The sequence below is a fragment of the Sinocyclocheilus anshuiensis genome, unplaced genomic scaffold (assembly GCF_001515605.1).
Source record: "Sinocyclocheilus anshuiensis isolate Anshui unplaced genomic scaffold, SAMN03320099.WGS_v1.1 scaffold499, whole genome shotgun sequence".
Classification (NCBI taxonomy): Eukaryota; Metazoa; Chordata; class Actinopteri; order Cypriniformes; family Cyprinidae; genus Sinocyclocheilus; species Sinocyclocheilus anshuiensis.
In genome coordinates, this window is record NW_015551033.1 from 187,015 (window position 1) to 199,514 (window position 12,500).

Genomic DNA, 12,500 nt, shown 5'->3' on the forward strand with positions numbered 1-12,500 from the left:
AATAAATCTGCAAAAATGTCAACGATTCTGTGTTTTTCTGTCAATATGGGGTGCTGTGTGTACATTAATGAGGAAAAAAAATTAACTTAAATGATTTTAGCAAATGGCTGCTATATAACAAAGAGTGAAAAATTGAAGGGGGTCTGAATACTTTCCGTACCCACTGTATATATATAGGTATAGATATTATATATTTTAAAATTTAAATAATATAATGTAAATTAATGTGTGTCTATATATATATATATATATATAATACAGTATTAACGCACAGTGACACAAACTGATTTTCAAACTCAGTGATGCTAATATTTTTAAAAAAATTGCGTTTTCATAATCGAAAATTGTGGGTGTGCGATACTCACAATGTTATGGCAAATATAAATATTCATGTACTGTATAATTTCATTTATGTATTATTTTCTTATTTGTTTGCAATACATTTTAATAGCTTTTTATTGATTTACTGCTATCGTTAAGGCACTTAAGGAGTCTGAATGCTCGTCTTTGCTGAGGTTGACGCAGGTACTGATGTCAAGCCTCAGAAAAACTATTCTGAGTGTTCGTACCGTGGTCTCAGAGCGACTAACAAGAGGTTTGTTCATCAAGGTCGTTTGATTCTCTCAGGCTGAAAGCGTGTGTGTTGTGTAGGCAACGGATGCCAGTTCTTTCATTACCGTAGGATGATAATTCCTGGTTATTCCTCAAGAATAAGCCGCAGAAGAAGCGCGAGCTAAGTGAATTGCAGAAGAGATGCGGCGGAGGTTATGCTGAAGGACGCCAGTTCCAAACAAATTGGGTTAAAGTTTAATTTGAAGTCCTGAGCCATAAAGCCACTCTGAATTTATCAGAGATGCAGCAGTTCGGCGCTGGTGAAAATTCATAAAGCTTTTTATTAGATCTGTAAGTCTGTGAGATTTGATTTAATAACTTTTATCTGATCTCGCTGCGATAAATTCAAGGAGCCATGACACATGAGCAGGCCGATCACTCTGCCCTCGCTTCACACCAAACTGTTCCCCGGAAATGTCACGGATATCATCTTTTAAAAAGTCACTGAATTCATCACACGGACACTTGAATCTAATACCAAACAGTCTAAACTCCTTGACTTATGCACATTTTACTCTGCATTTAAAGAACGGCACTAATGCTGTATCAATATTTATTTTTATGTATTTGTTTACTTAATTAAGAAATGAAAATAACATAAAGGATTGATTTGTTTTCAGTGAGAGAAACAATAAATCATTTCATTTCATCAATAAATCATCTAAGCAGTCAATGTTGCCGAATTGATTCGAAATGTTTAATGCAAAAGAAGAATCAAACCGAACTGATTCATTGAATCGATTCCAATGAACTGATTCATGGAAATGATTTGAATATCTCAACTCTTTTAGCATTTTAAATTCAGAGACGCTAATATATAAAAAATGTAATTAAAATGATTAAATTAGATTTTCACTGTGTGAACTTGAAAAAAAATAATTTTTGAAGTTGTAAATAAAACAAATTGGAGTACATTATTTTACAAGAAAATACGATTTCAGTCTTAATACCGTCAACTTTCATTTTTAATTCAATATGTTACTTTTTTGTGAAATTCACTAGCAACTTCTTAGTGAAAAGTTTCAAAGTAAATAGCAATTATAGTTTTGAGTGTAATCTTATTTGTTTTAACAATTTATTATCAATTCATACAATTGTATTTATAAATTTTTGTTATTTTTATTTCTTATGCATCTTTTATGATCATCATTGCATATATAAAATGCACTATAGAAATAAACTTGCCTTGCCTTGACAAATATTGCATCAGTATTATTTTAGCATCATTATAGTTTCTGTTAATATTTTGAATTACATTTTATTTTTTTATATTTTGTGCTTACACTTTAATTTTAAGTTTTAGTAATTTTGTTGTGTTTTTGTCAATTTTATTTTATTTTTTGTATCTGTTATTAAGTTTTATGAATATATTAAGTTTGAGTTATTTTAGTACATCGAGCAACTAGCTGAAATAAAATGTTTAAATTTTTCTATATTATATTATAATTTTTTATATATTTTATAAATATTTATAATTTTTATAAATATTATAAGTATAGCTTTTTTATATTTTATTTTATCTCCGGTAACATTTATTTTATTTCAAGTAATGCTTTCTTAAGGTTTTAGTTTGAGTGAACTATAATAACCCTGTATTGAATATACTGTAAATATTAACGCACAGTGACACAAACTGATTTTCAAACTCAGTGATGCTAATATTTTTAAAAAAATTGCGTTTTCATAATCGAAAATTGCGGGTGTGCGATACTCACAATGTTATGGCAAATATAAATATTCATGTACTGTATAATTTCATTTATGTATTATTTTCTTATTTGTTTGCAATACATTTTAATAGCTTTTTATTGATTTACTGCTATCGTTAAGGCACTTAAGGAGTCTGAATGCTCGTCTTTGCTGAGGTTGACGCAGGTACTGATGTCAAGCCTCAGAAAAACTATTCTGAGTGTTCGTACCGTGGTCTCAGAGCGACTAACAAGAGGTTTGTTCATCAAGGTCGTTTGATTCTCTCAGGCTGAAAGCGTGTGTGTTGTGTAGGCAACGGATGCCAGTTCTTTCATTACCGTAGGATGATAATTCCTGGTTATTCCTCAAGAATAAGCCGCAGAAGAAGCGCGAGCTAAGTGAATTGCAGAAGAGATGCGGCGGAGGTTATGCTGAAGGACGCCAGTTCCAAACAAATTGGGTTAAAGTTTAATTTGAAGTCCTGAGCCATAAAGCCACTCTGAATTTATCAGAGATGCAGCAGTTCGGCGCTGGTGAAAATTCATAAAGCTTTTTATTAGATCTGTAAGTCTGTGAGATTTGATTTAATAACTTTTATCTGATCTCGCTGCGATAAATTCAAGGAGCCATGACACATGAGCAGGCCGATCACTCTGCCCTCGCTTCACACCAAACTGTTCCCCGGAAATGTCACGGATATCATCTTTTAAAAAGTCACTGAATTCATCACACGGACACTTGAATCTAATACCAAACAGTCTAAACTCCTTGACTTATGCACATTTTACTCTGCATTTAAAGAACGGCACTAATGCTGTATCAATATTTATTTTTATGTATTTGTTTACTTAATTAAGAAATGAAAATAACATAAAGGATTGATTTGTTTTCAGTGAGAGAAACAATAAATCATTTCATTTCATCAATAAATCATCTAAGCAGTCAATGTTGCCGAATTGATTCGAAATGTTTAATGCAAAAGAAGAATCAAACCGAACTGATTCATTGAATCGATTCCAATGAACTGATTCATGGAAATGATTTGAATATCTCAACTCTTTTAGCATTTTAAATTCAGAGACGCTAATATATAAAAAATGTAATTAAAATGATTAAATTAGATTTTCACTGTGTGAACTTGAAAAAAAATAATTTTTGAAGTTGTAAATAAAACAAATTGGAGTACATTATTTTACAAGAAAATACGATTTCAGTCTTAATACCGTCAACTTTCATTTTTAATTCAATATGTTACTTTTTTGTGAAATTCACTAGCAACTTCTTAGTGAAAAGTTTCAAAGTAAATAGCAATTATAGTTTTGAGTGTAATCTTATTTGTTTTAACAATTTATTATCAATTCATACAATTGTATTTATAAATTTTTGTTATTTTTATTTCTTATGCATCTTTTATGATCATCATTGCATATATAAAATGCACTATAGAAATAAACTTGCCTTGCCTTGACAAATATTGCATCAGTATTATTTTAGCATCATTATAGTTTCTGTTAATATTTTGAATTACATTTTATTTTTTTATATTTTGTGCTTACACTTTAATTTTAAGTTTTAGTAATTTTGTTGTGTTTTTGTCAATTTTATTTTATTTGTTGTATCTGTTATTAAGTTTTATGAATATATTAAGTTTGAGTTATTTTAGTACATCGAGCAACTAGCTGAAATAAAATGTTTAAATTTTTCTATATTATATTATAATTTTTTATATATTTTATAAATATTTATAATTTTTATAAATATTATAAGTATAGCTGTTTTATATTTTATTTTATCTCCGGTAACATTTATTTTATTTCAAGTAATGCTGTCTTAAGGTTTTAGTTTGAGTGAACTATAATAACCCTGTATTGAATATACTGTAAATATTTGATCCACCCCGTGGTTAAAGACTTTGACTCACGTCTTCAAACCCTCAGCGTTATCCATCCGCAGCATGTAAAGTCTCCCGGCGTGTGAGCTGAGCTGATGCCATGTTTTCTGCGCAGATATCGATGAGTGTGTGGAGGGGAGGCACTACTGCCGTGAGAACACACAGTGTGTGAACACTGCCGGCTCCTTCATGTGCATCTGCCACACCGGATTCATCCGCATCGACGATTACTCCTGTACAGGTGAGAGACACAGACTCCCATCACGTCAACACCCTCACTTTTTCTCATTGCAAATACCATAGAGATGAAGCACTTCAGCCAATATGCTGCAGTAAAGGCCTGGTCTGTTTCATATTTGTGCTATTTTAGGCTTCTAATTATATTAAACAAGCTGATGTATTAGATACACACTGATAATTATCACAGCACAGAGACTCGGCCAATCACAGGACAGAGAGTCGAGACAAACAAACCAATCACAGAGCAAAACAGCTTTAACTAATTAGATCAGTGCAAAAATGCATCATTTGACTGATGACATGCACAGATAAACTGAAATAATTTATTAATGACTTTTAATTCAGTTATTCATATTTTATAGTTTATGTATATATACACAATTATGTAGTATATATAATAATACAATATAGACATATATAGTATGTCATTTTTAAAATATATAATATAATGTCTGTGTATAATGTATGTATATACATAAACATTATATTATATATTCTGAAAATTATACAAATATTATAAATATTTAATATAATGTCTGTGTGTATGTTTATATTATAAAAAATACATAAGAAAATACACGTATATTAAACGCCTTTAAAATGAAATAAAATACTTACAAAAAAAAAAATATATATATATATATATATATATATAGGGAGATTATGCTATATTTATTATATTATATATCATATATAGAATAAATATATATTTTAAAAATTGCATACATTTTATAACTATGTAATATAATGTCTATGTATATATTTGTATACATTTTTTATGTAATAATGTATTTCTAGTAATTAGTAATATATTTCTAGATTTTATTAATTGTTTACATATATATATATATATATATGATACTTTTTAAAACATTTTTTAAACAAGATAAATTTACATGAGAAGCAAAACTGCATGAGATATTATTTATTTCCAGAGGCTGTATTTTGCATATACTGTAAGTGTATTTCTTTGTGCTGAACTGCCAGATTTGTTTATTTGACTTGTTTGTACTTAAAATAATCAAAAATCTACAAATGTAGCAAGACAAAATATTCTAAATATACAATCTATGAAATCAAATCTTAAATATCTTATGCAGTGTTGCATCTGAAGTTAATTTATGTCATTTTAACTTTAAAAGTAGACAGAATTAAGATTAAGATTGTGTGCACAGTCATTTCATGTCATTGCACATTAATGTTCGCTCTAAATGCTGGCTGTCAATCAATATAAATACATGAAACTTTGCAGTATTATTTCTAGCAGCTCCTCGCAGGTCGTCACAGGTATCTTGCAGCATTAAATGCTGACATAGAGGATGTGCTTTCCTGGTGTTTTAGCTGCTGAAGCAGCGTATCTGAACCCCACGAGTCAGTCCTGCTACCAGTCACTTCATATTTCCAGTGTAAATATGGACTATTGTTGTAATTATTTTCAAGTGTTTACTGTTGCTCCTCCACTAATTGCCCAGCAGTTATAGAAAGTGTGCGGTTTTAGACGTCATATATCATTGCACTTTATGGATTATTGGGACTATGAAACAGGATGTAAATAACCAGCAGAGCGTTTTGACTTCCTGTTAGTAATTAGTCGAGCTAATACAATAAACCAGCCAATTAGGCTCTCAGTTTTACTTTCTAAATAAGCGATATATAAAAAAAAAACAGTACGATAAAACTCAGGAGGCGTTTGCCACCAGTGCGTTTGTGCGCACAGATAAATGTCTTTATTATGATGATAGTCTGGATTCATCTTGGTGCAACACGAAGTGTGTCCTTAAAGGTTTTCAACAGTCTTTTAAAAAGAAAATAGCTTTTCTGGCAATGAAATATCAACACGTTAACATCATAGCAACCACCTACAACACACTAGCCATGATATAGCAACATGTTATCACCCTAGCAACCACCCAGAACACCCTAACAACAATAATGCAACACGTGAATGACCTAGCAATCATTCAGAACACCTTGGCAATGATATAGCAACACATTAATGCCCTAGCAACCCCCCCCCACCAGAACACTCTAGCAATGAAATAGCAACATGTTAACACCCTAGCAACCCCCATCAATGCCCTAGCAACCACCCTGAACACCTAACAACAATATAGTAACACATTAACACTCTAGAAACCACCCAGAATAACTTAGCGGCTTTGGCTCAACCAGTGGTGTCAATTTGGGACGGGACTGCCTGTTTCCTTGAAAAAATGATTGATGAGTAGTGTTTGGGAAACCTGCTTGGAAACGTCATGACAGTCACACTAGTAATGACATAGTGATGTACTAACAACCACTCAGAATACCTTAGCAATTATATAGCAACATGTTACCACCCTAGCAACCCCCGCAGAACACCTTAACAACAATATTGCAACACGTTAACACTCTAGCAACCACCCTGAACACCCTAACAATTATATATAATGTTATCACCCCAGCAACACCCTATCAATGCCCTAGCAAGCACCCAGAACACCCTAACAACATTTGCATATGTCAACACCCTAGCAACCACCCAGAACCCCTTACAGCAACATGTTACCACCCTAACAACTCCTATCAATACCAAACAACCACCCAGAACACCCAAGCAATGATATAGCAACATGTTACCACCCTAACAACTCCTATCAATACCAAACAACCACCCAGAACACCCAAGCAATGATATAGCAACATGTTACCACCCTAACAACTCCTATCAATACCAAACAACCACCCAGAACACCCAAGCAATGATATAGCAACATGTTACCACCCTAACAACTCCTATCAATACCAAACAACCACCCAGAACACCCAAGCAATGATATAGCAACATGTTACCACCCTAGCAACCCCCATCAATGCCCTAGCAACCACCCATAACACCCTAACAACAATAATGCAACACATTAACACCCTTTCAACCACCCAGAACACCAATGACATAGCACCAGGTTAACACCCTAGCAACCACAGATAAATGTCTTTATTATGATAGTATAGATTAATCTTGGTGCAACGTGAAGTGCTCCTTTGTCCTTCAAGGTTTTAAACAGTTGTTTAAAAAGAAAATAGCTTTTATAGTGCAGAGCGCACTTTATTTCTCTCCTCTGTAGAGTTATTGATTGAGTTGCGTGTCTGCGGTTGAGAGCGTCCCAAAGCACCTCACACAAACTGATAAACACTTTTAACGTTTAATTTCTTGCATCCCCCCAGAGATGAATATGAGAGTACTGATGGATTACATTCTATTGCACAGATTGATATTAAAATGTCTGTGAGCTACAAGAGCCCAGCATTCCCAGAATCCATCAGTTCGTGTGATTAAGTCGACTCCCCACTGTAATGACACAGTTAGATTCTCTTGTCACAGTCAAGAGTTTGTCAGCCTCACATCGACTTATCGAGATGGAGCCGTACAGCCATAATCACAGTCTCTGTGTGCGCCGGCATACAAAACCCCTCAACACTCCGGCATTAGCTGTTGCTTATCAAAAAGAAAATGAATAATAAGACCATAAAGCACCTTACAGTGCTTCTGCTCGCACTTTCCAAACGTGTTTTTGCCCTCTGCATGTGGCTTTGGCTCAACCAGTGGTGTCAATTTGGGACGGGACTGCCTGTTTCCTTGAAAAAATGATTGATGAGTAGTGTTTGGGAAACCTGCTTGGAAACGTCATGACAGTCACACTAGTAATGACATAGTGATGTACTAACAACCACTCAGAATACCTTAGCAATTATATAGCAACATGTTACCACCCTAGCAACCACCCAGAACACCCTAACATCAATATATCAACACATTAACAACCTAGCAACCACCCAGAACACCCTAACAATGATATAGCAACAAGTTAACACCCTAGCAACAATAAAGAACACCCTAACAATGGCATAGCAACATATTACCACCCTAAAAACCACCCAGAACATCCTAACAATGGCATAGCAACATGTTACCACCCTAGCAACCACCCAGAACACCCTAACAACGATATAGCAACATGTTAACACCCTAGCAACCACCCATAACATCCTAACACTGGCATAGCAGCATATTACCACCCTAGCAACCACCTAGAACACCCGAACAATGATATAGCAACACGTTAACACCCTGCAACCACCCATAACACCCTAACAATGGCATAGCAGCATATTACCACCCTAGCAACCAACCAGAACACCCTAACAATGATATAGCAACACGTTAACTCCCTAGCAACCACACAAAACATACTAGCAATGATATAGCAACATGTTAATAATGACAACGATCTAATAACAATATCAGAACACGCTTACAACCTAGAAACTGCATATAAATAACCTAGCAACCCCCTGGAACATCATAACACCCTGGTAACCCCATAGCAATGCCCTAGCAACCATCCAAAACACCTAACAACAATATGGCAACATATTTACACCCTAGCAACTGCATATAAGTGACCTAACAACCACCCAAAACACCCTAACAACAATGTAGCAAGACATTAATGCTCTAGTTATCACCAAGACCACCATAGCAGCAACACTACAACACATTTACACCATAACAACTGCATATAATGACCTAACAACCACCCAGAACACCCTAGCAACAATATAGCAACATATTAACACCCTATCAATAACACTGTAGCAATGATAAAACAACACAAAACACCCTAGTACCCACTCAGACCACCTTAGAAACAATATAGCAGCACATTAACTACTCTGAACATCAATCATTGTGTAGTGAGCAAATCCAAGGTCATGGATTCAATTCTCTGGGAACGCATGGACAATGTACCTTGAATGCACTGTAAAACATTTCAGATAAAAGCATCTGCCTAATGCATCAATGTAATTGCACAAGTAATGACCCCGTCTGACATTGGCGGGACAAACAGAAAATCACGGCATTGCCAATGCGGCTGCATCAGGCCGCTCAAGCAAACTGATTGCAGCTTCATTTGATGCATGAAAATAAACGACTATTTTCCAGAGTTTTGGGTTGCCGGGGTGTTTCATTATGTTAAAAGCTGATTTGGAAGATATTCTGGGAATATTCCTAAGTCTGTATTGGTTTCTCCGTCCTTGCGGATTCTATTGTTTCAAAGCAACCCGGTGCCAACTTCTCCTCTGCTCATCCCCGAGCTACTTTAATTTCATTCCCTTCTTTTAGAGCTCCACTTCATGAAAACCGAGAATAAAAACCCTCTCCCAATGTGCGCCAGCCATGCGTAATCAAAAGGCGCCCATACGTTGCCCCAAAAGCACTCAAGTTTTAATGAGACGGAGCCGCTCTCATGCCTCAAACGCAGAACACCTTGCATGAGAGTACGAAATGAAGTTCTACGCCACTTCCTCGTAATAATGCATCAGGTGCTGTAATTAATAGCTCCGGCTCTTCTGTTTGCTTAAGACGGAAACCCAGAGAGAGGTTTTCCTCGTCCTCCACGCAAACACACTTCACACACGGCTGATCCAGACCTGCGTCGACCCCGCGAGCGCTAATGAAATGCTTGCTCTCCTTCTCCGTAGAGAAGGTAATTAGTTGTGAAATGCCAAGCGCAGCGGTTTGTTCCTGGAAAAGCTGTATTGATAAATGTTTGATTGGTCGTGTGCAGATGGCCGCTGAGCGTGCAGTTCTGAGCTGAGTGCTACTGTGTAGTCGGAGAGAACAGTGTCAATTTAACAGCTACATTTATGCAATTGGCAGATGCTTTATATCCAATGCATTCAGCTCATGCATTCGTTGGTGTCAAACGTTGCTCTTTCATTGAGACTTAATGACAATCTCAGATTTATTTACTTGAGAAGCAAAATTGCTTGATATAAAGTCTGCATGGGGTCAGAAAGATACAGTTGTTTTCCCTTTGAATTAAGTTTAATTTTTTGACTCCATTTGCAGATATTTTCTTCTTGTTTTAAGTATAAATTCACTTTATTTATAGAAAACAAGACTTAATATCTTCAACCATTTTTCTCAAGTAAATGTGTCTTGATTTAAGAATGTTTAGATATTTTGCTGAAAAACGAGACAAAAATACTGAGTAAGAAAGTTAATCTTTGCATTGAACTCAGTGTTCTTGTCTTATTTCTATCTAAGCATTCTTAAATAAAGAGCCATTTACTTGAGAAGCAAAATGACAGGATATGAAGCTTTATTTTCTGAAAAATTGATAAAATTAAGTGACTTTATGCTTAAACCAGAACAAATGGGGTCAGAAAAATCAACTTCTTTTCACTTTGAATTAATTTTATTTTTCTGGCCCCATTGATGGATATTTTTTTCTTGTTTTAAGCAGAAACTCACTTAATTTTTATACATGTTTCAGAAAAAAAAGCTCAATTCAACACACTGCACTGCAAAAAATCAGCAGTATTTGTCTCATTTCCAGTTAATAATATTCCAAATATATATATATAACATTTATAATATTTATTTAACTTAAAATATTTTTTGATTTTGTTTTACTGAAGATGAGAAAAGAATATTGCTGATATTTTAAAAATATAAAAATATTTTACAATATTGTTTTTTTTATTATAAAATATTGTTACTTTTGGCAAACACATAATCCTCACTGCAGTTTATTACATTTATGCTTAAAACAAGAAAAAAACAACAATAAATAAATAAAACAAATGTAATTCAAACGTAAATAACGCAATTTTCACTTAATTTGGATATTTTTCCAGAAAACAAGACTTGATATCTAAAGTCATTTTGCATTTTTGTAAAAAAGTAAAAATGATGATTGTATTACATTTTACAAAAATACTATTGCAGGTTTTCTACTTCAAAATTTCACGTTATATTCAACGTGTTACTTGCTGTTTCTTTGTAACTGTTCCTAGCAATTGTCTCTACATCAAATTTCTACAACATACAGTCAGAAAATGATTACTTTCTCACCCTCGTGTCATTTCAATCTGACTTACTGTACTTTCCTCTGAAAAACACAAAAGGAGATGTTTGTTATATACAAATGATAAAAACATACAATGCATTCTTATTTTTGACTTAACTGTTCCTTTAAGCAAAAGTCTCCAGTTAAACTTCATTTAATGAGTGAGTGTGTGTGTGTGTGTGTGTGTGCGTGTGTGTGTGAGAGTGTGTGTGTGTGTGAAAGAGAGTGTGAGTGTGTGTGTGTGTGTGTGTGTGAGAGAGAGTCTGTGTGTGTGTGTGTGTGTGTGTGTCTGTGTGTGCGTGTGTGTGTGTGTGAAAGAGAGCGTGTGTGTGTCTGTGTGTGTGTGTGTGTGAGAGAGAGTCTGTGTGTGTGTGTGTGTGTGTGTGTCTGTGTGTGCGTGTGTGTGTGTGTGAAAGAGAGCGTGTGTGTGTCTGTGTGTGTGTGTGTGTGAGAGAGAGTCTGTGTGTGTGTGTGTGTGTGTGTGTCTGTGTGTGCGTGTGTGTGTGTGTGAAAGAGAGCGTGTGTGTGTCTGTGTGTGTGTGTGTGTGAGAGAGAGTCTGTGTGTGTGTGTGTGTGTGTGTGTCTGTGTGTGCGTGTGTGTGTGTGTGAAAGAGAGCGTGTGTGTGTCTGTGTGTGTGTGTGTGTGAGAGAGAGTCTGTGTGTGTGTGTGTGTGTGTGTGTCTGTGTGTGCGTGTGTGTGTGTGTGAAAGAGAGCGTGTGTGTGTCTGTGTGTGTGTGTGTGTGAGAGAGAGTCTGTGTGTGTGTGTGTGTGTGTGTGTCTGTGTGTGCGTGTGTGTGTGTGTGAAAGAGAGCGTGTGTGTGTCTGTGTGTGTGTGTGTGTGAGAGAGAGTCTGTGTGTGTGTGTGTGTGTGTGTGTCTGTGTGTGCGTGTGTGTGTGTGTGAAAGAGAGCGTGTGTGTGTCTGTGTGTGTGTGTGTGTGAGAGAGAGTCTGTGTGTGTGTGTGTGTGTGTGTGTCTGTGTGTGCGTGTGTGTGTGTGTGAAAGAGAGCGTGTGTGTGTCTGTGTGTGTGTGTGTGTGAGAGAGAGTCTGTGTGTGTGTGTGTGTGTGTGTGTCTGTGTGTGCGTGTGTGTGTGTGTGAAAGAGAGCGTGTGTGTGTCTGTGTGTGTGTGTGTGTGAGAGAGAGTCTGTGTGTGTGTGTGTGTGTGTGT

General features: G+C 35.4%; 1 protein-coding gene across 1 annotated transcript in view; it reads left to right on the top strand.

Annotated features, from left to right (window-relative positions):
• Nucleotides 1-12,500, top strand: part of LOC107661281 (protein kinase C-binding protein NELL2-like) — a 99,294-nt gene that overhangs the window by 38,607 nt on the left and 48,187 nt on the right. Inside the window, exon 10 of the mRNA XM_016450779.1 lies at nucleotides 4,308-4,433. Within this exon, the coding sequence (XP_016306265.1) occupies nucleotides 4,308-4,433 (126 nt within the window). The remainder of the gene's footprint in view (nucleotides 1-4,307; nucleotides 4,434-12,500) is intronic.